We start from the raw sequence: 25,155 nt of genomic DNA on the forward strand, positions 1-25,155 counted from the left end.
GAGAGTGTTGTTGGGATTTGGATGTAAAACCAAATCAGCCCTCACGGTGCGTCTTCTGTCAGAGACTAAGGATTTCCCCTCCAGCTCCCCCTCTGGCCCCTCTCCTGTCCTCTGTTTGAAATGTGAGGCGTGTTTGTCACCTCATGTTTTCTGTGATTATTCCCCACTTTATCTATACTCACAACTCTGCATTGAAGATCTCTTTATGTTCTAAGTATTCCAATACAGAAGATCGAGTTTAAAATGTCTTCTGAAACCTGGGGTAGAGATCTGTACAAACCAGTATGGAATATAGGGCATATCACTGCCCACGGTCACGTCCTGTCACCTCTAGCCCTTTGCACCCACACGCTGGTATTCAGAACCCCACCCCACTCAGGTGCCTCTCGGCCTTGATCTTGAGCGGCTGGGCGTGTGTCCAGGCCTGCAGGCACACAGGACTCCCCGCGTCGGAATCGAACTCCAACGTGTAGTTTATAGCAGATGCTTCTTCGTAGTGGCCAAGCATGATTTATGTATTTGTAGTTGCACAGCCTAGAATACATCCAGTTATTTTATGATTTTAGGCTTAATTTTGTCCTCCCCCAAATGCATGCCAACAAAGGAAATTGACAAATATTTAATCAATATTTATCCTTGTCATTAAGTGGTGTAGAAATGTCAATGCGTAGTGTCTTGATTATACATAAATGACTTAAATTTAGCATTGTTTTAATTTTACTCTATTTTCAGCTGAATATGGAATAGATCATAATAAAAACGAATATCCTTTGCCAAAATTAAAAAAGAAATTGCGCAGACTAATTCACGTTAACTGTTTGCTCGTTTTGACTCATGACTCATTTGACAGATTTTCACTTGTGTCTCTTTTTCCAGAGACACGGCTACTGCACTTTGGGAGAAGCTTTTAACCGCTTAGACTTCTTCAGTGCGGTCCAGGACGCCCGGAGGTTCACTTACGTGGCCAGAGTGAGTATTTTATTTCAGAGTCACTTGATGACACTTTGGGGCGCCTGCGTTTTGAGGATTTTCATGTGAAACATTTCAGATGCTTTTGACAGCTGCGCACAGTTGTGCTTGTTTGCTGGTAGAGAACCCCCGGGGCCGGGCAGTCGGGCGAGGCTCCGGGCTGGCGCTGCGGCTTCTGCAGGCTCCCGCAGGGGCAGGGGCACACTCCCTGCCCGTCGCGCTGTCGGAGATGCAAAGAGGAGGCAGAAGGTATCCTGGGAATCCTTTCACATGCATTTTCTACTTTGTGTTTTTCACGGAGTATGATCCCTGCTTAATAGAGGGACTGTGGGCTAACAGAAAGAAGGAAATTTATACCGAATGGAACTCCACAGAAGCCTTATTGTGTTAATAACATGTTTTTAGAGGAAATTTTTGTCTTGGCCTACATTCAGAAAAGAAAGGATCTTGCCATATATTCCATTTACTGTCTGCTTTTATTTGCCTAACCAACTTATTCACCTTCTTACTATTATAGGCAAAGAGTAAGTGATGGGTCACGAAGCTGTTGATTTTGGATTTTTAATGGTGCTGTGAGACTCTGGAAAGATATTCCTTGTAATGCCTGCTAGGCATTTGGAAGTGCTACCGGAAGGACAGAAAACTGGGTGGTTAAATGATTTTAAGCCCGAGTGTTTGGTTTGGTTCCAGTCAGAGTTTGCCGGGCATCCATGTGACCAGCACCTGGGGTTCCTAGCCATGTGCTCCCTGCAGCCTCGCCAGGTGGGGGCTGTGTGGAGGCAGTAGTCCCTCCGAGGGTTCGAGTTCTCCCAGGTGCCTGCACACCAGACAGGGGCCTCCACCAGCTACCTCTTCCCTCCAGGAGACCGAACTGGAATTTGACTCCACTTTGTAGAAATGCCAAGATTTGAGTATCCAGGAAAACGTGAGTCAGCAGAGAGGTCTGTTACACAGTAAGCGTTGACCCACGTGCTTTTTGATACTTCAGATCATGCTTAGTTGTCTAATACCAGCCACTCTGGACCGCAATCCACACAAGGGATTTTACTCGTGGGGGCGTGAGAGAGACTCTGGGGCAGGACGGAGACGTGGGAGGGAGGACGACCGAGCCTCCTGGTTTCAGTGCCGGGCTTTCTGCTCATCTTGCTGGTCCAGGCCCTTGGTTTGCTGACCAGAGAAGGTCTGAGCGTTCTGTGCTCTGTGTCCTACTGAACCTGGTCAGCTGAACAGCCTTGGGATCTTTGTTTTGTCCACATGCTGGTCTCTTTTTCACTGAGGAGCCTTTCTTCAGACGTTGTCCTCATCCTAGACAGTAGTAGCTGGCAGATCGTAGACTTTCTCTGCTGGTTCTTTTGTAGTATGTGTAAAAAAATACGTAACTAAAAAGTAAAATATGTGGTGTGTCCACATGCTAACGCGTGAAGTGGCGTTTCTCTGCATCGCCTCTAGAAACGGCCGCCGGGGCTGGTGGCTTTGGCAGCTGCTGAGGCCGCTATGCGAGGCCCGCCAGCACCACTGGGCCCTCCCACACGGCTGGCCTCTCTCTGTGGCACTTCCGTGATGGCTGAGCACTCCCGCCAGGTGGGGCCTCCCCATCAGGGGTCCTTGCCTCCTCACCCTCCTCCTGCCCCTGCTTCCTGCTCCTTCAAACCCTTCCCGAGGCCAGTTACCTTCCTAAACTGATCTGCTTATGTCTGCCTTCTCCGAAAGACAAAGACAAATGAAGCCAGCTGTCAGTGACTCTGTGATCGGGTCCACGTGCCGTGGCCATGACCTGCAGTCCCCTGGCCCTAGTGACTCTCTCTGATCGGGTCCACTTGCCGTGGCCATGGTGCGCTGTCCCCTGGCCCTAGTGACTCTCTGTGATCGGGTCCACGTGCCGTGGCCATGGCGCGCTGTCCCCTGGCCCTAGTGACTCTGTGATCGGGTCCACGTGCCGTGGCCATGACCTGCTGTCCCCTGGCCCTAGTGACTCTCTCAGATCAGGTCCACTTGCCGTGGCCATGGTGCGCTGTCCCCTGGCCCTAGTGACTCTGTGATTGGGTCCATGTGCCGTGGCCATGGTGTGCTGTCCCCTGGCCCTAGTGACTCTCTGTGATCGGGTCCACATGCCGTGGCCATGGCGTGCTGTCCCCTGGCCCTAGTGACTCTGTGATCGGGTCCACGAGCCATGGCGCACTGTCCCCTGCCCTAGTGACTCTCTGTGATCGGGTCCACATGCCATGGCCATGGTGTGCTGTCCCCTCGCCCTAGTGACTCTCTGTGATCGGGTCCACATACTGTACTGTCTCTTCTCCCTTCCCTTTCCTCCTGTTGCCTCCCCAGCAGGCCTGATGCCCCCACTTGCTTTCTTTTGATTGTGCTCTGTGCCTCACCTCTGGGTGACATGTCCCCCTGCACTTGCTGCCACCTTGTCTGTGGGGGTGGGATCCCCTCTCGCTCAGCACCCCGCCACTGGGGTGGAAACACTGCTTTGTGGGTCTGTTAGTGCATCATCGTGCGGTCAGTACCCCTGAATCGCACTGAATCGTAGTTGGCCTCAGTGGCTGGAGTGGTGTCCTTGGCACCTCTCTGCTGCTTTCATGTTTATACCACACTTACCAGGACAGTGAGGGTCTCTTGCAGTTCTTCTCAACAAGACAGTTTCCCATAACTTGTGCTGTGTTGTCCAGATGGCCACTCCTTAATATTAGAAGAGCTGTAGATGTACAAGCAGTGGTTTTGAAATGACTGATGAAAGAGTTTCCTTACATTTCGGATGGCATGCAGTAATATTTCCTCTAAGAATTTATATGAAAAGCATTAGTATTAATATTTTATATGAAATTCCTTTGTCTAAAATTAGCATTTTAAACTGAGGCTAATCTATAATTACTACATAGTTTCAGAATAAAAATTAGTATTAGAGTTTAGTGTTCAGTATAAATTGTTTTAGTTGTCAAAATAAAAATAAGTAGTTTGGAATGGAAGTTTAGTCTTTATTCTCCTATACTTTGGCAGGAATGGAAATTTGACGTCTTCTAATTACACAAATCCAAATTAAATTGTCTCTTCCACATCCTGTATATGAAATAAGCCACTTTTGGTGTTGTCTGTTTAAAAATATTTGAAACATCTTCATACCTAGGTTACTTTTGCAATTTTTCAAAATTTTAGTCTGATTTTGAGGAATAAACACTGTTTTTCCAAGCTGCATTCACTCAACTTTTTTTTTTTTTTTTGCGGTACGCGGGCCTCTCACTGCTGTGGCCTCTCCTGTTGCGGAGCACAGGCTCCAGACGCGCAGGCTCAGCAACCATGGCTCTCGGGCCCAGCCGCTCCGTGGCATGTGGGATCCTCCCGGACCGGGGCATGAACCCACGTCCCCTGCGTCAGCAGGCGGACTCTCAACCACTGCGCCACCTGGGAAACCCCTCACTCAACTTTTTAAAGGAGAATAGAGAACTAATGTGCCATGTTCCTCAGAACATGGCACCTAATTTAGGGTCACTGTTGAATCACATAGGCAGTGCCTGCTGGCGCTGGTGGGAATCGTAAGGAAACCTGTAAACATGGGGTTGTGAGCTGCCCCCTCAGCACTGTGGTGGGATGGATGAGTCCGTGGTCTTTCACACACTCCTCGTGCATTCGGCCTGTTCTTAAACCTCATTCACGTTACATTTTGTCCATCTGGCCACAGATAAATCCAAACACCACTTCTTGCTCTGGGCTAACACGTGCGTAAACACACACACCGCCTCCGCCGCTGAGCTTCGTCCGCACGCTTGTAAACAGTCGTGTTCTTCACCACCATTCAGCAGAATTTGTGTTACAAATGTAATGCTGTATGTTTAGTTTCAGACTAGTTGGTAGTCAGCGATATGGCTATTATGTTAAACTGCTGTTAAAACTCTCTTGTAATTCACAAAAAAATGTTTTTTTTTTTAAACATCTTTATTGGGGTATAATTGCTTTACAATGGTGTGTTAGTTTCTGCTTTATAACAAAGTGAATCAGCTATACATATACATATGTTCCCATATGTCTTCCCTCTTGTGTCTCCCTCCCTCCCACTCTCCCCATCCCACCCCTCCAGGCTGTCACAAAGCACCGAGCTAATATCCCTGTGCCTTGCGGCTGCTTCCCCCTAGCTATCTACCTTACTATGTTTGTTAGTGTGTATATGTCCATGACTCTCTCTCGCCCTGTCAAAACTCACCCTTCCCCCTCCCCATATCCTCAAGTCCGTTCTCCAGTAGGTCTGCGTCTTTATTCCTGTCTTACCCCTAGGTTCTTCGTGACATTTTTTTCCCTTAAATTCCATATATATGTGTTAGCATACGGTATTTGTCTTTTTCTTTCTGACTTACTTCACTCTGTATGACAGACTCTAGGTCTGTCCATCTCATTACAAATAGCTCAATTTCATTTCTTTTTAAGGCTGAGTAATAATATTCCATTGTATATATGTGCCACATCTTCTTTATCCATTCGTCCGATGATGGGCGCTTAGGTTGTTTCCATCTCCGGGCTATTGTAAATAGAGCTGCAATGAACATTTTGGTACATGACTCTTTTTGAATTTTGGTTTTCTCAGGGTATATGCCCAGTAGTGGGATTGCTGGGTCATATGGTAATTCTATTTGTAGTTTTTTAAGGAACCTCCATACTGTTCTCCATAGTGGCTGAACCAATTCACATTCCCACCAGCAGTGCAAGAGTGTCCCCTTTTCTCCACACCCTCTCCAGCATTTATTGTTTCTAGATTTTTTGATGATGGCCATTCTGACTGGTGTGAGATGATATCTCATTGTAGTTTTGAAAAAATGCTTATTTATAGATTGAGAATGTTGTCTTGGCCGGCTACTGAAAAGCCCTTCGCATAATTTATTGAACTATTAAGTTTATTTCTAGAAAATCAATAAAAACTGGTCTTTACTCACTAGTAATTTTTCTCTTCTCAACTGATTATTTGCAGTTATTATTTTATAATATGTGCTGAGAAACTTGCTTATTGGGGGAAAAAAATGACAGTCAAGATGCAGTTTAGATTTGGCCCTGGTGAGTGGACAGTTCTTAATATCTGGTCCGTAATTGAGCTTACTTCTCATTCATACCATTTATATGTAATGTATAAGTAAATTAAAAGCATTTTTGGTCAGTTTTAGGACCTTACTTTCATTAAGATAAATCAAAGACTTAAACTTGGTGGAATTTTGAAAATTTTAAGTAGAAAAATTAACCAAAGACTTGGAATTATTAGCACATATGTAGTTATTTCGCCGCAAAGGGGGAGATTTATAGCAGAGTTGGTATTTTAAAAGGCCTTTGAAGTGGGCTTTTAGCTCCGTGTCATGATTGGAGACTGAATGTCAGCATCTTTACCCCCTGTCTGGTAGTTGGTGTCCCCTGGTCTGAGGTGGGAGGGATGAGAATGTTGGTGCCCACATTGCTGAGCACCCTTAGGAGAGGTGCACAGTCCCATCCTGTGAGGTTGACTTGTCTTTCCAAACTAACAGTGTCAGGGAATCGTCTAATTCACATTCCAGCCATAGACCTCGTCACATCTGTCAGCGATACACACTGAAGTTTCAGCAGTGGAGAGGTGGCGTCTGTCCGTAGTGTCATTGCACACCCGGAAACTGGGCAGCCCCTCAGTGCCAGCCCTTCCCGGGGGAGAGTTGGGTTGTCTCTCTCTGTGGGGCGTGTAGGTCATGCATGGTGGCTCCCTGGATCTGAGGCCCCCCAGTACCGCGGGGACAGCAGCTGCGGGTCCTCTGGGAGGGACGGGGCGGGCTCAAGGAGAGCATGGACTGGAAGGGTCGGCATCTGGGGGCGATGGCCAAAGAGGCTGTCAGGAAACTCCCTGAGAGCAGCACAGGGTAGCAGTTGAAATGTATAAACATGCCAGGTGTGCTGTGCTTCCTAAAGTAGGTTCCTCATCGGGGAAAAACTCTCAGAATCGTTACGTTTATGTACCTTTATTTGGGTTATTTGGAAAATAACCTGCCTGTGGTCAGTGAGCTTTGCTGCCGTCTGTGACACATTGTTCACTTTATTTGGCTTGTAAATAGTGACTTTTTTTTACCTTGGTTACCTTAACTTCCTCACGTTAACTTCCCTGTAACTGGAATGTGTTACTCACTGACAGTTTGGTTTCTCTGAGCTTTGTTTGAGGCCTGGTCACAGGAGCATCAGGTTTTATCTGTGACGGTAACTCAGCCTCTTGACGGCCCTTCCAGCTTGCCCAAGGCTCCTCCCTGAGCTCGGGGAAGCCGCACCTGGCGGCGGGCCGTCCTGCGCGTCGCCCAGGGAGCAGCGCGAGGTGTCGGGTGCTGGCTGTGTGTACTGCACCGTCGTATTTGTAGCGTCAGGAGAGTTGAACTCTGTAGCTTAATTATTAAAATATTTGTTGAGAAACATTTTAACAGACGTTAATACTCACTGCTAGCATTCACGGCCTGTTTAGAGAATAGGTGCTGGCTGGCAGGGCAGGGTCTGTGAGGTTTAATAATTGATCAGGCCTTTCCAGCGGTGCTGGTGAACCTGTCGTCTGTGACGTATTTAAGTCCCTTCTTGTACTCGGGGTCATACAGAAAGAATCTACTAACCCTCTAGTCACAGTAGGGGATCAGGAAATATTAATAAATACAGGGTGTGCTTAGGGTGTAACAGATGCACTTATGAGGGTGCTTACGAGAAGTCGGTCATGGAAGATTCATGTTTATACAAGGTGGGATCACGCAGAATAGTATTTCTCCATTCAGAACATTTCACTAAAGGGGTAGGACTTTCCAGAAGCGCATACGATATTCTGAAAGGATATTTCAACAACTTTCTGACTTAGAAGGAAGTTTGGCAGTGGAAACCGGATTTCTAAGAGGGATTGTTGGGTAGGGGTAGGGAATTAAGAGGAACAAACTACTGGGTATAAAATAAACGGGCTACAGGGATATATTGTACAGCACAGGGAATGCAGCCATAGTTTGTAATAACTGTAAGTGGAGTATAAGCTTTACAATCGCCAGGCACCGTGTTGTGCACCTGAAACTTAGACAAATGAGTAAACATAAAGGATTGTTGAGTGACTTGGCCAGGAGGATGCAGCAGGGCCGATTTCCTGGTTTTGCGCTGTGGCTCTTGAAGTGAAGGGCGCCAGGGACCCCAGGGGAGCTCTGAAAGGCCACAGCGAGTGCAGCCCCTCTGCAGCTCAGCCCGGCCCCCAGGGACTGCCCGCGTTTTGTCATAGACGTGTACGTGCAGGATCCCACCCCGAAGAGCCAGAGACGAGGGTGTCGGTGTGAGCGGGAAGAGGGGCAGCGAAAAGGTCTGGTGACAGGAGGCGGAGGGGACGAGTGCGGATGCGCCACTTGATCTCAGTGGACAGACCCTGAGTTCTCACTGTCCTTCGAGATGGCACACCTCTCATCACCTTCTTTCCAGTTTTGTCCTGTGTCAGGATTAACTGCGGGAGGTGGCGGTCAGAACGGGGTCCAGCCTCCGGCCCGGGAGTCGGGCAGCTGAGTGGTGGGCCCGGCCCTGCTCCAGGCATACACAGGCCATCCCGGGAGACTCGACGGCTCACAGAGCACCCTCCCTGCTTCTTCACTTCTGATCCTCTGCCAGCCCGATGGGCTGGGTCACCGTGTGCGGCAGATGCCGACCTGAGCCACAAAGGGGTTGACGTCTTGCGCGTGGGTTGCCTGCGTGAAAAGTTTGGTGGTAGAGTTTTGCTTAAGTCTTTTCACTGTTCCACATTCCTATATTAGAGGAACTACCATGTTTTTGAGGAATTACTTCTAAATAGCGAGTCTGCGGGCCTGAACGGTGTCCCCCAAGGTTCATGTCCACCTGGAGCCTCAGAACGTGACCTTATTTGGAAGTGGGGTCTTCGCACATGTAATCAGTTAGGATGAGGTCCTGCTGGAGTGGGAAGGGCCCTAAACCGATGACTGTGTCCTTAAGAGAAGAGGAAACAGAGCCACAGTCACAGGGAGAAGCCATGTGAAGAGATTGGCCCAGGGGCTCCACGACACTAGGAGCTGAGTGAGGCAAGGAGGTCCCCTCCCTGAGCCGCAACATAACAGGGCCCTGCCGACACTGGGGTCTGGACCTGCGACCTCAGAACCCTGAGAGTGGTGGCCGCTGACGTACCCCGGGCGGCGTGCCGCGGAAACCGTGCAGAAGGGCCGTTACTTCTCCCCTGGGGCGCCGTGTGCTTTTCTCCGTGAGAGGAGAGGTCATGCTTGTTCATGTTTTGTCTTCTGCGAAGGATCAAGCATACCTCTTTACACGATAGTCAGATATTCTCACACCATCTCACTTTGAACATGTGGAAAATGAGCCTGTGCTAACGGTGGGTTAGACGACATGATTGCAAACTAGTCAGTGAAAAAATTACAAAGAGCAGAGCCCGGGAGGCCCTCCGTTTTCTGGCACAGGTTGGAAGGAGGCCCTGCTGCCACCTGAGTGCGTATGAGAACACATTTCGCTGATGAATCGTGAAACCGACCGATGGTGAAAAGAGCAGACGGTTGTCGCGCACGTGGGTCTCCTGCAGACTTGCCACTGGCCCGCACACCCGGAACCCGGGCCGCGTCGGAAGGCTCCACGGCGAGGGCTGTCCCTGTGCCACTGAGGTCCCCCAGGAGGTGCCCGTCATAGCGACTCTGGGTGAAAATGTACCTCATGCACCTCCTCCGTGTTAGTGACACCCTTTCCTTCTGTTCGAGGTAAGGGATTGGTGGTGGGGGGGTGTCATTTGGGCCCCTTGCCTGTCCGTCAGGTAGGACAGGTTGGGCCTCCTCACCGCGGGGCACCAGGTGCAGTGTGTGCAGGGCCGGGGCCACTCGGGTATTCATGTGACCTCTGCCCTTGAGCTGGGGAGCTGGTCTGCTCATCTTTACACGCCTCCTTAGGTCCTGGGACTTCGGCCCCAGGAGTTTGTTTCCCAACACTCCTCAATCTTTGGACGTGAACTCCTGTTTCCCAAGTGCTTCCTGGGTCCTTTAAATAGTGGAATCATGAAAACAAGGGAAAGGACGTCTCAGGCTGGACCGTCTGGTTATGTGAAGATGTTTAGCTTCTTCCTGATCTCTGCCAAGGACCACGTGGCATGAACAGTTCACGAGGGGACAGGAGCGGGGAGACCATGGTCGTGGACGAGCTTCCAGGGACCCGCGAGGCAGCAGCAGGGCCAGGGGGTGGAGGGGCCAGACCTCTGTGTTGGGTTGTGTCTGGTTTTCTCAGTTTACTGACCAGGGATCTCTTCTTCCACGACACCTAACGGGGTTTGTATCTGCCCCGAGGCTGCCGTGACGAGCTCGTGGTGGGATCATAACAAGCTCTTGAACGTGCTCAGCTCAGGAGCGCTGGCTACGCTTGGCTGACCTTTTGAGGGTGGCTTAGATGGAGGGACAGCAGCCACGCAGGTCCAGCTCTGTCCCCAGATTCAGGGAGGAGAAGCGGGCAAGATGTGCCTCAGGTCACAGGCGGTCCTGACAGCAGAGATGCGTGTATTAAAGGTCTTCTTTGTCTTGATACTATAGCATTCTCCTCTCGTGGAAAGCAGTGACTTCCTGACACGCGTGGAGACGTTTTAAAACAGTGGCCTTTTGAGTTCAGGGCGACTGTTGAGAGGGACCATCCGTAGAATCTCTGACCTGAGCCTTTGTGTGCCACGTTGCAGTGTCTTGGGTCACAGCCCAGCTTGGCCCCTGTCACGTGCCCACTCCCTGGGCACCCCCCCACACACATACCCCCAGCACCTGGAACAGACCTGGAGCTGCTCCACTTGCGATGAGGGGACGGATGAGCAGGTTGTCCTGTGAGATGTTCTGGTGACTTTTTCCATGGTAAACATTCTGCACAAATTCTACCTGAATATAAACTGGCTCATAAGAGACTAAAATAATTAATTTGCCAGTCGTTTTACTGAACCTACAGGCACCTCCTCTTTTCAAGAAAACTGGTATTTAGAAATGGAGGAAGTTCCTTATTAGAAAACAAATTCTTCACAAAAGGAATGCCCTCTGAGTTCCTTAGCACAAAAAGATATGTTTACATTTTATTTTTTTAAAAACGTCCTTCTTGTTGATTCAAGAATTGGTATAGGCTACTTACTCCAGGAGTTTCTCTAATTTTTCCCTTTAAAAAGTGTTGGATTAAAGTAAGCTAGCAAAATATGTAACTCCTAAGAACAAGATTCATGAAGGAGAAGAGACCACGTGGGACCTCCCAGGGATGCCTGCGTCCAGTCAAAGGAAGCACTACTGGACACTAACTGGACAGTTTGGCCTCAAGAGAATTAAATTAGATGTTGTAGCTCTGACGTTTTATGGGATGTGTGTGTCCCGCCAGCAGATGGCATGTCTTCTGGAAATTTGAAATGTCACCAGCACAGAGTCTGCAAGTGTCCAGTACCATCTTCATTTTTCTTTAACTTCCCGCATATTTATGCTGCCAACAATGTAACTTGTAGAATGTGACCAAACGCAAGAACTAAGAATTCTTTTAACAAAACTGAAATTATAGGTTGTGTAACAATTCAATTCATAGAAGATAACAGTTTTTCCTTCTGCCAGTATTAGAAGTCAGTGACTAGGATGAGAGTCAAATGAGGTGTTAATTCCCACGGAGGGTGGACAAGAGGGACAGTCCGAAAAGAGGTCACTTCTCACAGGCCATCTGCCCGAGCTGGTCCCCCAGATGGGACCCTTGTTCTCGACGCGGCCTGCGTTTGCCCTGCATGAGATACCCTCATCCCTGGGGGAGGAGCGGGGCCACGGACCTTGGGAGAACCTGATGAAAGCTCCTGACACGTCCCAGAGAGTTGTAACAACATGGACGCAGAGTCTGCGAACAAGCCTGGGTGCTGGCAGTGCTCCGGCTTTGTGAACATCTAGGTGAGAATCTGCTATTGCAGAGTTTAGGTCTCATTAAATACAGTAAATATTTTCATTAAATACAGTAAAACTGAGAAGACTTTTAAAATCAGGTAATCAACTTGCACATCGCTGAAGCCTGTGGAAGCTGTTCGCTGCGTCCTGACACGCGTGAGGTGCACGGGACACAGGTGGCAAGAGTTTGCAGTGTTTCAGTCCTGAATCCGGTCCCTGTTACTGTGTGACTTTGGGGTCATTTTCCTCATCTCTGGGCCTCAGTTCTCGCTGTGCAGCGTGATAATACAGTACGTCTTCTAGGGGTGTTGTAAGAATTAGGCAGTCATGTCCAGCCCTTCCGGTAGCGCCTCGGTAATGACGGGTCAGTGTGGAAATCTGCGTGAAGCCAGGAGTGAAGACGGCACGGCCCCCGGCCTCTGCCCATTGAGGGTGCCTTGTGCTGCACGAAAGAGCGACCTGAGCACGAAACCGTCACCCTCTGTCCTTCCCTCACACCCACGCTGTCATCCTGACCACATAACACGTGCGCTTGGGCATTCCAGACGTGCCTGGGAGCTCAGATAGCTGAGGTTTTCCGTACTTTTATTTAATTCTAGCTTTAGTATATTATCATCAGAGAGTTCGGCCTGTACGATCTCTGTTTTTTTGAAATGTGTTAAATTTTCCTTTGTGGCCATTTTCATAGTTAATTTTTGTAAATATTCTATTGACACATAAGAAAAATGCAGATTCTCTATTTGAAGGATGTAAGTTTTTCTGCTTATTTATTAAACAAGGTTTGGCGGTTATATTATTTAATTCCTCCACATCCTTACTTGTTTAGAATTGTTAAATTTGAAGAGACGTATAAAAATCTCCCACAATATTTGTATTTTTGACAAATTCTCTTTAGGTTTCCAACAGATTTTGTCTTATATATCTAGCTGAATAGAGGCTAACGTGTGGTTATATCTTCTTTGTAAATTGTCTTCTGGGGGCTTCCCTGGTGGCGCAGTGGTTAAGAACCCACCTGCCAATTCAGGGGACACGGGTTCAAGACCTGGTCTGGGAAGATCCCACGTGCCGTGGAGCAACTAAGCCTGTGCGCCACAACTACTGAGCCTGCGCTCTAGAGCCCGTGAGCTACAACTACTGAGCCCATGTGCCACAACTACTGAAACCCACGCACCTAGAGCCCATGCTCCGCAACAAAAAGAAGCCACCGCAATGAGAAGCCTGCGTACTGCAACGAAGAGGAGCCCCTGCTCGCCACAACTAGAGAAAGCCCACACGCAGCAACCAAGACCCAAAGCAGCCAAAAAATAAATTAAAAAAAAAAATTGTCTTCTGCACTTTTACGTTAATTACCATTATAACCTAAGATTTCACTGTCATCTATTAACATGGTCACTCTTGTGTTTGCACATCCCACTGTGGTGGTTTTTCTGGTGGGTGCCCTGTGGATAACTAGCTAACCCACCATGCCAACCCCCCCACGCCTTCTGCTAGTGAGTTCAGCCTTTTTCTAAAGGATTTTTTTACGTGATATTAGAAAACTGTAGTTTTTGTTGATGATAGGAGGGGGTGGTTGGAATACTTACTTCCTTTTGTGACAGAATATCCATTCTCAGACTAAGACCTGGTGTCAGGGGTCCTCCTCCTCCTCACATAAGAAATTTGCTTATGTGGGTTTTGTCTATTAATATTTACCATATGGAAGTTAAAATAAGTTGTAAAAAAATTTCTCTATTTAAAAATAAAGAGTGCCTGTGTCCTCCTGTGCCCATCTTCGCAGCATCTGCGATGGTGGAAGATGGTGCGTTCTCAGGGCTGGATTCAGCGTGTGCAGCATCCTCGTGGGCACCGGGACCCTGCACGGCACACAAGCGAAGCGGCAGTGGTACCAGGGAAGTAGCTTAGATCTGGGGTCCCGGGGGCTCCCTGGACGGCTCTCTGAGGGCCGTGGCCCACGGGCTCCGCACTCTCATTTTTATTTGCGGAGCAGGAGAGGCACGTATTTGCATATTCTGGTCTGTTTCTCTCAGATCCTGAGGGTCTGTCTTGAGAGCAGGGAGCCTGTCAGGGAAGGTTGGTGGTTACTCACTGCCCAGGGCCGGTGGCTCGGTCTGTCGGGTCAGCGCTGGGAGCCCCATCCCTTCCGGCTGTCGTTAGCAGTGAAGCTGGCCTCAGGTCTCTAAGTTGGTTGTAAACGCAGACGGGGAAAGGGTCTGAGTCAGTGTTAAAGTGGTGCTGATTGTGATGCTGGTCGAACAAGGAAGACGGAAGACGCTAACATTTTGCTTTGTGACCACCTAGAGGGGCGGGACAGGGAGGGTGGGAGGGAGACGCAAGAGGGAGGAGATATGGGGACATATGTACATGTATAGCTGATTCACTTTGTTATACAGCAGAAACTGGCACACCATTGTAAAGCAATTATACTCCAATGAAGATGTTAAAAAAAAAAAAAAGATTGAGGAGCCGGACTGACCTTGTAGCCTTGGGCTTCTCAGGTGTTCTCTGGCCAGGGCCCTGGAGTGTTGTTTCTGTGTTCACTGCAGCATAGGACACTTTTATGTAAATATACTGGAAGTTGCAGAATGATTTTTTCCCCAACAATCATCATATGATTGTCATATTTGTAATTTTTTTTAAACTTCCACGGTCAACGTGGCAATGTGAGTATGAGTTAGCATTTTCTTTTCTCCCTCTGGAAACTCACAGAGGCAGCTAGGAGGATTGGAAAGGAGGGATGAAAAATTCCTTTTTCAGAGAAATAGGCAGGTATAATTCACAGATTCTAAAATCTGTTTAAGGCTTACCCACAGTGGCTCAGATGGGGCAGAAACAGTATGGGAAGAAGTGAATGGATGTGTCCAGGTGGGGAGGACTTGGCAGAGGCAGCCCTGGACCACAACAGAGACACGCGTGGCCCAGGGCGAGGCCCCGCGTGGGAGGCGGAAATTACAGGACGTGAGGGGACGCGGGGAAGCGGCTGACACAGGACTCCTGATGCCCAGTTTGTACAGAGAGGTGGGCCGTGGGTTCACCGAAGACTGATACGGATGAGCCATGTTTGTGACAACCAGCTCTCCCCGGAGCAGCTGAGGGGAGGGGACAGCACTGGGCCAGAGAAGCGGGAAGGGTGTCCCGTCCTTCCCAGGCCTTCCCCTCTGCCCGCCATGCCGGCATCGCGTGCAGAAGCCTGGGAGGCACGCCAGGCAGCAGCTGCGGGAGGGAGGGGCAGTGCCGTGCGTGTCAGGCGGGAGGCCGGAGGGACAGATGTGATGTGAGGCCGTTGGGGCAGGTCCGGCTCAGCTCGTGTGAGGCTGGGACATTCAGAGGAAAGGGCACGGCAGGATGCTGGGTGGACCCCCAAAGATGTGCCGTCGTGGGGAGGGTGTCACGGCCTGCGGCCTGCGCTCTCCTTCCCTGTCACTTGGGGGCGTTTCCCTTCAGAGGTGATGCTCATCTGTAACTCCCCCCCCCACCCTCCCCCCAACAGCTGTTGCAGCTGATCGCAAAGTCCCAGCTGACCTCGCTGAGCGGTGTGGCCCAGAAGAACTACTTCAACGTTCTGGATAAAATCGTTCAAAAAGGTAAGGTGATGACTGATATTTTTAATAATCTAAATCTTAATTAGAAATTCGGTGCAGGGAGACTGAATTTTTCTTTGATTCCCCCCCAGTATTAATGGTGTCAAATAATGTGATGGTGTCAGGGCAAGGGCTCGGGTCGGCTGCTCAGTTCTTGATGTTGTCATTGTTGTTCTTTAAAAGGTGCTTTTGCATACAGAAGAACATATTGTAATGAGAAAGACAATTTGTTTTGTTTTGGGGCCACACTGCGTGGCATGTGGGATCTTAGTTCCCCAATTAGGGATCAGACCCGTGCCCCCTGCAGTGGAAGTGCGGCGTCTTAACCGCTGGACCACCAGGGAAGTCCCAGAGAAAGGTAATGAATCCCTGAGTTTTAAAAAGACACTCACTGTTTCATGGGTAACTAGCCACAGCTCACCTTAGCTGTATCGTGTTTCTATAATTAGCAAGGTTGTGACTTCGTTCTTAGGCATCAGCTAAGCCTGTCATTTTAATTTAATGTTTGTCCTGATTAGTGGCCAGTAATAAACGGAACTTTGAGTTTATGCATATATATGCCATTTAAAATATCCATTCTCACGATTAAGTATAAAAGAAAACAGAGACTGACAGGTTTAAAGGCAAAACTGTAGACTCAACCAAAAATACACTATCAGACAATATTTTGAAGTTTTAAAATCTCATCCTACTTGTGATATCTCAGAAATGATGCCACTTTGGAGTTGCAGTGAAATGAGATTATAATTTTTTATTGTGATTAAATATACATAAAATTTACCATCTTAACCACTCTTAAGTGCACAGCTCAGTGGCGTTAAGTACATTCACATCATTGTGCAACGATGGCCACCATCCTCAGCAGAGCTCACCTTGCAGAGCTGACACTCTGTCCCCATAAACACCAACCAGCACGACCCTCCCCCCACTGCCCAGCCCCTGGCGCCCACCATCTACTTTCTGTCTCTATGAATTTGACTATTCTAAGGACCTCATATAAGGAGAATCACACAATACTTGTTCATGTGTGGCTGGTTCTTATCATAAGGGCTTCAAGTTTCATCTACGTCGTAGCATGTGTCAGAATTCCCTTCCTGTTTAAGGCTGAGTAATATTCCATCGTGTGTATGTATCACACTCTGTATATCTGTGTTATCTGTTAATGGGCCCTTGGGCTGTGAAAGCAGGTCATTCTTAACAGCGGGGGTTGACTGTATCAGTGCATTGTTTTTGTTTTTGTTTGTTCCAGTTCTCGATGACCACCAAAACCCTCGCCTAATCAAAGATCTTCTCCAAGACCTAAGCTCTACCCTTTGCATTCTAATTAGAGGAGTGGGGAAGTCCGTTCTGGTGGGAAATATCAACATTTGGGTTTGCCGGTTAGAAACTATTCTCAACTGGCAACAGCAGCTACAGAATCTTCAGATGACTGAGGTATGCATTTCTTGGCCTACAAGTGAGTACGCTCTGTTTTTCTCTTACAAACACTGTTGTTACTTCTAAGCGTATGTGAAAGACTATTACAGCTTTTCCAAAGGTTTTTCTCCTTTACATTTCATAAATATTAAACTGTTTTAAGATGGATTAAGACCAGAAGACCCTTTAATGGGTTATAGGTGTCATTGGAAAGACGGTGGGGATGGTAATTATTAAAAAGAGCTGATCCTGTGGGTGATGAGGTGGTGAATTGATTTACCTTTATAGATTAGGTATTTCAGGCTAAAATAACGTTCAATGAATTAAGGCTAAATTGTATAGTAGTGACTCTGGTTCATCCGCTGTTGCTTCTCTGGGTTGATGTGTTGTACGCTGCATGGTGTGTGTACGTGTGTTTGTAGTTCAAAAGGACCATGCAGATCACTCCAGTTGTTCTGATGCTTTTCGTTTATTCTGGTAACTGGTTTCATCAAGAAAAATGTTGACCCTATTGACTAAAGTAAGTGTTTTAGGTTGTGTTTTATTTATCTCTGGTTGCTTTCAAAGGTGGCGTTGGAACACTGTAACTTTGGGCCATTTATTTGCTACCTAAATGTGGGATTTACAAAGAGCAGTGATTCCCTAATTAAGGCCCTGCAGTTACAAGGGACGATCTAACATCCAGTGTCCAGGCGGCCTTGGTGTGAGCGCCGCACAGACCCCACCTCGTTCCCACGGGCAGAGGCTTGTGCTGTGAGGGCCACCTGCCTGAAGACACATGCACCTGGGGCGTGTCTGCTATCCAGGCCTTGATAGACGTGGCCAGGTGCCACTGTCCCCTAGTAGCTGACGCGTGGTGACGCCTCGTCAGCTGGCGAACTCGGGGAGTGTGGGTGTCAGTGGTCGGGATCCCCAGGGAAGGGAATGCTTGTCGCGCAGGTCCAGGCAGGGCCGCTGCTGGGCGTTATCTGGAGAGAAGTGGGGAGGAAAGAGGGGCGGGCGGCCTTCCCGTCGCCTGGGCCTCAGACGTCAGTGTGAGTGCCACGCTCCTGCGCCTTCTCGCTGGAGTAAGTGCGCGGGTCCTCCCAGCAGGTGGACAGCGGCCTGACGCTCAGCGACCTTCCCGTGCACATGCTCAGCAACATCCTGTACAGGTTCTCGGATGGGTGGGACATCGTCACTCTGGGTCAGGTGACCCCGACACTGTCCGCGCTTAGCGAGGACCGGCGGCTGTGGAAGAAGCTCTGCCAGTACCACTTCGGTGAGAAGCAGGTGAGCGTGGGCTCCGGCCCCAGCGGCCAGGCCTGGCCACTTCGGGGAATGGACTAGAATCACTTACGGGAAAGCTCGTTCTTCATGTTGAGAAAGAGCTGTGATTCTAAGCGCAGCCCAGAACAGAGAAGCAGAACAAGAGCAGGTTCTTCCTGTCGAGGACGTGCCCCTCGTCTTTCCCATAACTCGAGGCCCCTCTCCGGGTGGTGTGTCACCTCTGGGATCATGGGTGGCCACCCGCTCCCCGCACCCCTGCCCTCCCAGGACCGGGACTAGCCACGGGGACCGGCGGACTCCTGTGTGTCCCCCTCATCGTTGCCCCCCTCCTCGCCCCCCGCCCCGTGTTGTTTCTGGAGTGAAGCACCGACAGCTGGGCATCCACTACACGCACGGCAGCGTGAAGGGCAGGGAACAGTCTCGGATGAGGCAGGATGCGATCCTGCCCCAGGGGCTCCTTGCCGAAGGGACAGGTGTCACGTGCCTCTTCAGACACGGGCTTGGGGGATGTGTGGGGTCACGTGCCCGTCCCCTAGGTGGACACGGCCACTCTGGGGGGCATGGCGGGCAGGGGCGTCCTGGAGGTGAGCAGGTTCAGGCCCTGAAACTGAGACGTGCGTGCTGGAGGGGGTGAGGCTGGGTGCGGCCAGGCCACGGGGCCGCCACGGTCCCCCTTCTCGGGGCGGGGCGGGGGGGGGGGCGCCCCGGAGTGGAGTCTAATATTCCAAGGAACCGAGAAGCTGTTGCTCAAAGTCGCCGCCCCATCGGGCAGCCCCCGACTGCTCCACGCCCCCATCCCCACCTGTTACTCTGAGTGTTTGGTCACAGCCTCACGGGGGGCGTGAGGGGCTGCCTCCTCCCATCCCTGATGCCCGAGGCGCTGAGATCTTTTCATGTGCTTGTTGCCCATTTTGTGTTTGGATTGTCTTTCTGTTACTGAGTTGTGTTCTTTTTGTGTTCTAGTTACAAGTCCCTGGCAGACACATGATGTAGTAACTTACTTTTAGCTTAATAGTATGTCATGGATATCATTCCAGATCGGAACCTTTAAGTCTCTTTAACAGCTGCATGGTATTCCAGTGTATAGGCTGAATTATATTTGAAATTTAATTTCTAATAATTGAATGTTTCATGCAGTATACTGCTTTTAAAAAATTGTTATGCTATGAAAACCATCTGATTCTGAACAGAATTTTGTCTGTCTAGTTTTGTAGACACTTGATCCTTTCAGAAAAAGGTCATATCGAATGGAAGTTGATGTATTTTGCACTTCAGAAACATTACCCCACTAAGGAACAGTACGGAGACACACTGCACTTTTGTCGGCACTGCAGCATCCTCTTTTGGAAGGTAAAAATTTCAGATGTAGTCTTGGAGTTTGAGGATTAAAATTTGGAGAAACAAAGTATTCACCTAACGGTAATGGTAAAAAAAAAAAAAAAAAAGGCAAGTTGTATTTGTGATAAGATAATGATGTATCACCAAGGACTGGGGCAGGGGAACAGGTTCACAAACGTAGAACAACTTGCAGTTGGACCTGAACGTCGGGCCACTCAGCCCGTCCCCTTGCACTGTGGTAGCAGGTGGGGGGGGGGGGGGGCTGTCCCCGAGGGTGGTGAGCGCGCTGGCTGGCGCCTCGGCCCGAGTCCTGGCGGGGCTGCTTTCTGCTGTTGTCGAGGCTCAGGATCCCCCACCCTCTTCTGGAAGCCGAGGGGGCCCCTCAGCTGCCCTCCACACTCGGCCTCAGCCTCCACTGTCGGGACGCCCGAAGATGGCACTTCCAGGGGGCTTCTCCTCACAGCCCTGTGCCTGGAGCAGAGGCGAGGCCCATGAAGGTGCCCAGGCTTCTCATGTGTTTGAGCCACACTTAGCAAGTCTGGTCCTTGGTGGAGACTGAGCCACGTCCGCAGTTGTCTGGGCCCATCCCCTCCCTCTCTGGCTCCCTTCCTCTCCTGTCCAGACTCTGATAAAAACAAGTTTCCAGGGCGGGGGAGTGGGGTGCTTCCATCACCTCCTCTCAGTGAAATCATTTCCATAGTTTGCCTTGAGTTTGAATTTGCTTGTTAACGTGGTGAAATTTCACTAGGGAGAAAAGTGGCGAAACTGGCAGGCGGTCTGCGCCTGCCCCTCCGTGTCCTCGGGCGTGGCTGTAAGGCCGCAGGCCTTCCGCCTGGTCAGCGCCTTGGCTGTTTGTGTATTTCTTTTGCTCTTCATTTATCTGTAATTTGTTGCATGGATTACATGGCAGACTCTAAACTGTTGGAAGAGAAATGACTACTTTAAATTGTTTTCATTTCAGATTATATCCGTGGTAATGTGGCTCTTTTTTAACTATAACCCGTGGTTGTGGGGTGAGAGCCCCTGTGTCAACAGAGCTTTACCTCCTGGGCTGCAGGCGAGCAGGTCCTGCTGTCCCCACTCATGACCAACAGGAGGTCACGTCATTGGTAATTGGTTGTTTTGTATTCTAGTGTGGCTTTTCCCACACAATTAAAAAGAAGAAATGTGTTACACGGCTGCAGTGGCTGTTCTGTGGAACCTTGTTCCTCTGGGGCAGGGGCACCTCGCGCTCATTCTCGCCGGTGTGCCGGCCGCGTTGCGTGGGGACGCAGGCGAATCAGTCAGCGGGATTACAGTACATGGAGCGGAGCCCTTACTGTGCGCCCTTGGTCCCAATCACAGGGATAGAAAACGCATACCCGGGCAGGTGCCCGTGGAAAACACGTGAGGAGGCATCTTCACGGCTGAGTCAGAGCAGATGAGACCGTCTGGTTGCTGCTCTGAACTGACGCTCCTCCCCAGGGTTTTCTGTTCTCCTGAGCAGATCACTTTATTCCAGAGAGAGACTGGGAGCAGTGGTGTTTCTTCCTGGGGCGGATGTGATGGGCGTTTCTCTAAGAATGCCGTTGCAGAGTGTGGAGAGTGTGGGAGCCCTGTCTCTGAAGTCGTGAACAGAGAGGCGCCCTCCTTAGTCTCCCTGCTGTTGGTGTAAGAATGTGATGCTGAGGCATCGAGAAGCACGGAAGTTCTGGATTTTTTAAATTGAGATGTGATTTTTTAGATTTCCAGAAGAATTGGCCTGCGGATTCTTTTGTTTATGAAAATTCAGAACAAGTGTCTCCTGCTGGTCTTTTGGCTCTGAAATGTTCAGTCTTGCCTTGAAAGCTGAGCACCTCGATGTCCATGCAGCCTCAGGCCTCAGGGCCTGGCTCGGTCCACCCGTGGGGTCACACTGTAGCTTTTTCTCCTAGAGGCCATTCCAACTTTATTCTGAATCTGTGGGTGGAAATTTAAAAAAAAAAAAAAAAAAAAAAAGATGAGTCTCTGGAATTTCTGGTGGAAACTGCTTGCAGTGTCAGCTCCCGAGGAAGGCCCCCTGCGTTGCCTCAGCTGACCGCGCTTTCCCCCCACCGGCTCATGCCACACCATCCCATGGCCCCACCCTAGTTCCCAGCCTTGTGAAGCCTCCTGTCGGGGCAGACCTGCCGCGTGGAGTCGTGAAGGTTAAGCAGTGCCCTGCCCTGCGTGGGGCTGGTGCTCAGAATTGGCCCCTGCGCTTTGACTCACCTTCGCCAGCACTTCCTGCCGATGGGGAGACAGCAGCGTGACACCATCGGATGCCGCCGGGTGCTGGTGGGGACCCGCCATGGTCCGGCTCCCGCACGCTGCCAGACTCGTCCTCTTGCGCCCACGTGGGCCTGGGCTCTGACCTCTCAGCTGCCCCAGCCGTCCTGTCTGTTCTGGCTTCATTCTCTGGAGTCTGGGGGTTAGTTTTCTACCTGCCTTTGTGGTAACTCCTCCAAAGTGAAAGAAGGGGAAATACTGGGCTTAAGAACTGTGCACCACGGTCTTGGAGTCACTGAGCCGAGTCACTCAGGCAAGCGCAGGTGCCGGCTCGGGGTCTGTCTGGCTTCCGTGGGCCGGCCCTCCCGGGTTGCTGAGTAGTGACGCGAGACCGCCATGTTCCTTCCGCCTGACGGTCCTCCAGCTGAGTTTCTCAACTTCATTGAACTTCGGTCAACCCTGGGGGTTGGGTGAGTTGGAAGCCGGACAGAATGAGTCCAGTTAAAGGCTGGGAATCAGGACCCCGTGTCCTTTTTTGTCTCGGTGTGTCCACTGCCAGGTCCACACCGTGGGTCTGTGGCCGGAGCAGGGAGGCTGCTGGCCCCAGCCTGCGCTGATGGCCAGCCCCCATCTCCAGCGAGGGTGGGGAAGCCGGGCCAGGTGGCCGGGCCGGCAAGAGGCGAGAGCGGCAGGTTGGTGCTGACCTCGAGCTGAAAACCGTGGATGCGCAGGGGTCCGCGCGGGATCTGGGCTCTGGGGTCACTGGGCTTGCTGGAGTCTGGTTCGTGCTCCGCATTCCAAGGAGTTGACTCTCAGACAGCAAAGAGGGAATGAGGGAGCTTCCGAGAAACCTGCCATGAATATTTGCAGTGTAAACCGTATGTGTCAGTGTCGCTCTGTGCACTTCCAGTGAACAGTTCCGATGGTTATTTAGCTCCGCAGCCTCATCAGGTGTCAGTCCGAGACTCGAGGAAGTGGAAACTGGCAGTGTCCCAGGTGGCCCTCCAGGTGCTGGACGCTGCCTCGGATTCAGCTGTCCGATGACTTTAGCCATTTTCGTAAATAACACACATCCAGCCTAAATGCTAAGTACGGTCTGGCTCTTCCTAATAACCCTGTTTTCCCTTTTTTCCTCCCTTCTCTGCACTCCTTCCTGACCCTTTCTCCGCCGTCTCCAAGGACTGCCGCCTTGCTTTATTACTCGAGGTACCTCCTGCTCTGCCCGCGTCTGCGCGCGTCCCCAGGAGGCTGGTGCCCCTCAGGCCGCACCCTCTGCTGATGTGTGACTGGCCTGCTTGCTTCGCCATGACCGGGGGTCCCAGGAGCTGCCCTGTAGACCAGAGGGAGGGTGTAGACTTGGCCGCCGGGTCCCCGGCCTTACTGGCCCCCAGTCCTGAGGCTGCTCTGTCTCCTGACCTGAGCCCCGTTTCTGCTGCGGGACGCAGGGCTGGGCCCTCTGGTGAGTGGGGTGGGCGGTGCCGAGAGCAGGTCCCGGGGTGGACCCTGACCCACGGCGGGAGGGGAGGAGCGCGGCCAGGACGGGGGCGCAGAGCCCAGGGCTCCCTCTGGGGCCCTAACTCAGGGCGGCCCGTCTCCCCGTCCACTGGAGCAGGAATTCCTTCGGGAAGTCTCTCCCCCGGGGAGTCGTGTGGCTGCCTTCATTTCCGTAGTTCTCATCGCTTGCTGTCCACGCACCTTTGTGGTGGGGTCCGGGGCGTGTTTAAACAAGCAGCTGGCGACTTCTGAGCTGCGTTCCCTCCAGAAACACGCCCCGTGTGGTAACGACCCACTCCTCCCGCAGGACTCGGGCCACCCCTGCACGGCTGCTGACCCCGACAGCTGCTTCACGCCCGTGTCCCCGCAGCACTTCATCGACCTCTTCAAGTTCTAAGGGCCCAACTGTGCCGTGGCCTGGGCAGCGTGGTAGGACGCGTCCTCCGTGACCGAGCCGTGACCTGGTGCCCAGGCTGGAGGGCGTGGAGGGACGTGGAAAAGTGCCCTGGCACCTGCGGGCGGGAGCATCTGTTGTTTCCACCCATGAAGTGGGGCCAGGGAGCCCAAGGAAAATCATTTCTACTTCCTTCTTTAAAAAATGCTTTTCTTCTAAGCGCATTAAAATGTGCAACTTTGCATGTTTGTGAATGTGGTTCAGAAAGAGTCTGTATTTTCAGCACCGCATCCTGTGCTGAACTGACACTAACAGCCAAGCATACGCTTCTTAATTGTCAAATGATAGTTTCCTGATTTTGTAGTGATCGGGGGCGGGGATAGATCATTGATCCTTGTAAGGACATTGTGCAGAATATTTATTTTTCTTGAGATGTATTTTGACTGTATTGGTCGTGTCCATATGAATCCTCTTGGGTACAGAAGGAACCCAGGGAAGTATGTGCATGTCTTCTGGGTGCTCAGCGTGGGGTTGTGAATTGTGCAGACATCCGAGACCCACAAAGGCGTGAGTCTGGGGCTGTGATCCTGGGCTCATGGCCCGATGCTGGCAGGCAGGGGCCCTGACCTGGGGGCCAGCCCAGTTTGACCTGCACTGTAGTGCTCTGAATCCCCGTTTGCAGGCGAAGTAATAAGTCACATTTATCTACCGATTTTAACTTCATCAGTTTTGCATCTTACGGAAGGAAGTAGTATCAATGATTTTGATATCATTTATTGAAACCTTTCAAACATTGTTTTATTTTAAAAAATACTGCATGTACGTTTTAGAAGATTTTGAAAATAAAGGTTTATAAAAGAATAAAACTTGCATATAACCCTGCCACCCAGAGATAGCTGTGCTTACCAGAAGGAATGCAGGAATGGCCCCGGCAGGTGTAGGGGAGACTGAACAGGGTCAAGGACCCAAGCAAAGTCATTTCTACTTCCTTCTTAGCACATGGAAATTTGCTGTTTTGCATATTTGTAAATAAAGAGTGTATTTTCACTACATTGTGCTGAACTGACACAGCCAAGACTATGCTTAATTGTCAGATGATAGTTTCCCTCTGTGTGTATTGGGTGAAAGCTTTTCATAAAACCGTAAACATCATATATACTGTTTTCATTTTATAACCAGCCTTTTTTTCAAAAGTGTTTGTGAAAATAATGGTTTTTACTGGCGACCTGGTACCACACAGCTGGAACAGATCACTTTGTGATCAGCATCACCACATGTGCACCTTTGTGCATCTGATGATCTTACGATAAACGAGAAGCAGAACCAGGGAAACGAGTCAGTTGTTTGTAAGGATGTTTCCAGAGCACTGGCGAGGATGGAAGGCGGCATCTTTCTCCCCCGAAGATGGACGTGAAGAGGCTGTGAGGTAGGACATGTCTTCTGAAAGCTTATTGGCGAGTTGTTTCTGTATTTTTTTTAATATATAAATTTATTTATTTTTGGCTGAGCTGGGTCTTCGTTGCTGTGTGCGGGCTTTCTCTAGTTGCGGCGAGCGGGGGCTACTCTTCGTTGCGGTGCACGTGCTTCTCATTCT

General features: G+C 50.3%; 1 protein-coding gene across 3 annotated transcripts in view; it reads left to right on the forward strand.

Moving 5' to 3' along the window:
* The window catches only part of FBXO25 (F-box protein 25), a 43,676-nt gene extending 20,112 nt beyond the window's left edge, over nucleotides 1-23,564 (forward strand). For 2 of the 3 annotated variants that reach the window (XM_065899911.1, XM_065899912.1), the window contains 6 exons: nucleotides 877-969; nucleotides 15,334-15,427; nucleotides 16,674-16,858; nucleotides 17,930-18,112; nucleotides 19,316-19,459; nucleotides 23,475-23,564. In XM_065899911.1, the coding sequence (XP_065755983.1) occupies nucleotides 877-969; nucleotides 15,334-15,427; nucleotides 16,674-16,858; nucleotides 17,930-18,112; nucleotides 19,316-19,459; nucleotides 23,475-23,564 (789 nt within the window). Of the gene's footprint in view, nucleotides 1-876; nucleotides 970-15,333; nucleotides 15,428-16,673; nucleotides 16,859-17,929; nucleotides 18,113-19,315; nucleotides 19,460-22,852; nucleotides 22,880-23,474 lie in introns of all 3 variants that reach the window. The other variant, XM_065899910.1, reaches the window with a different exon arrangement.
* The last annotated feature ends 1,591 nt before the right edge of the window (nucleotides 23,565-25,155 follow it).

This window comes from Phocoena phocoena, chromosome 21 (assembly GCF_963924675.1).
Source record: "Phocoena phocoena chromosome 21, mPhoPho1.1, whole genome shotgun sequence".
NCBI classification, from domain to species: Eukaryota; Metazoa; Chordata; class Mammalia; order Artiodactyla; family Phocoenidae; genus Phocoena; species Phocoena phocoena.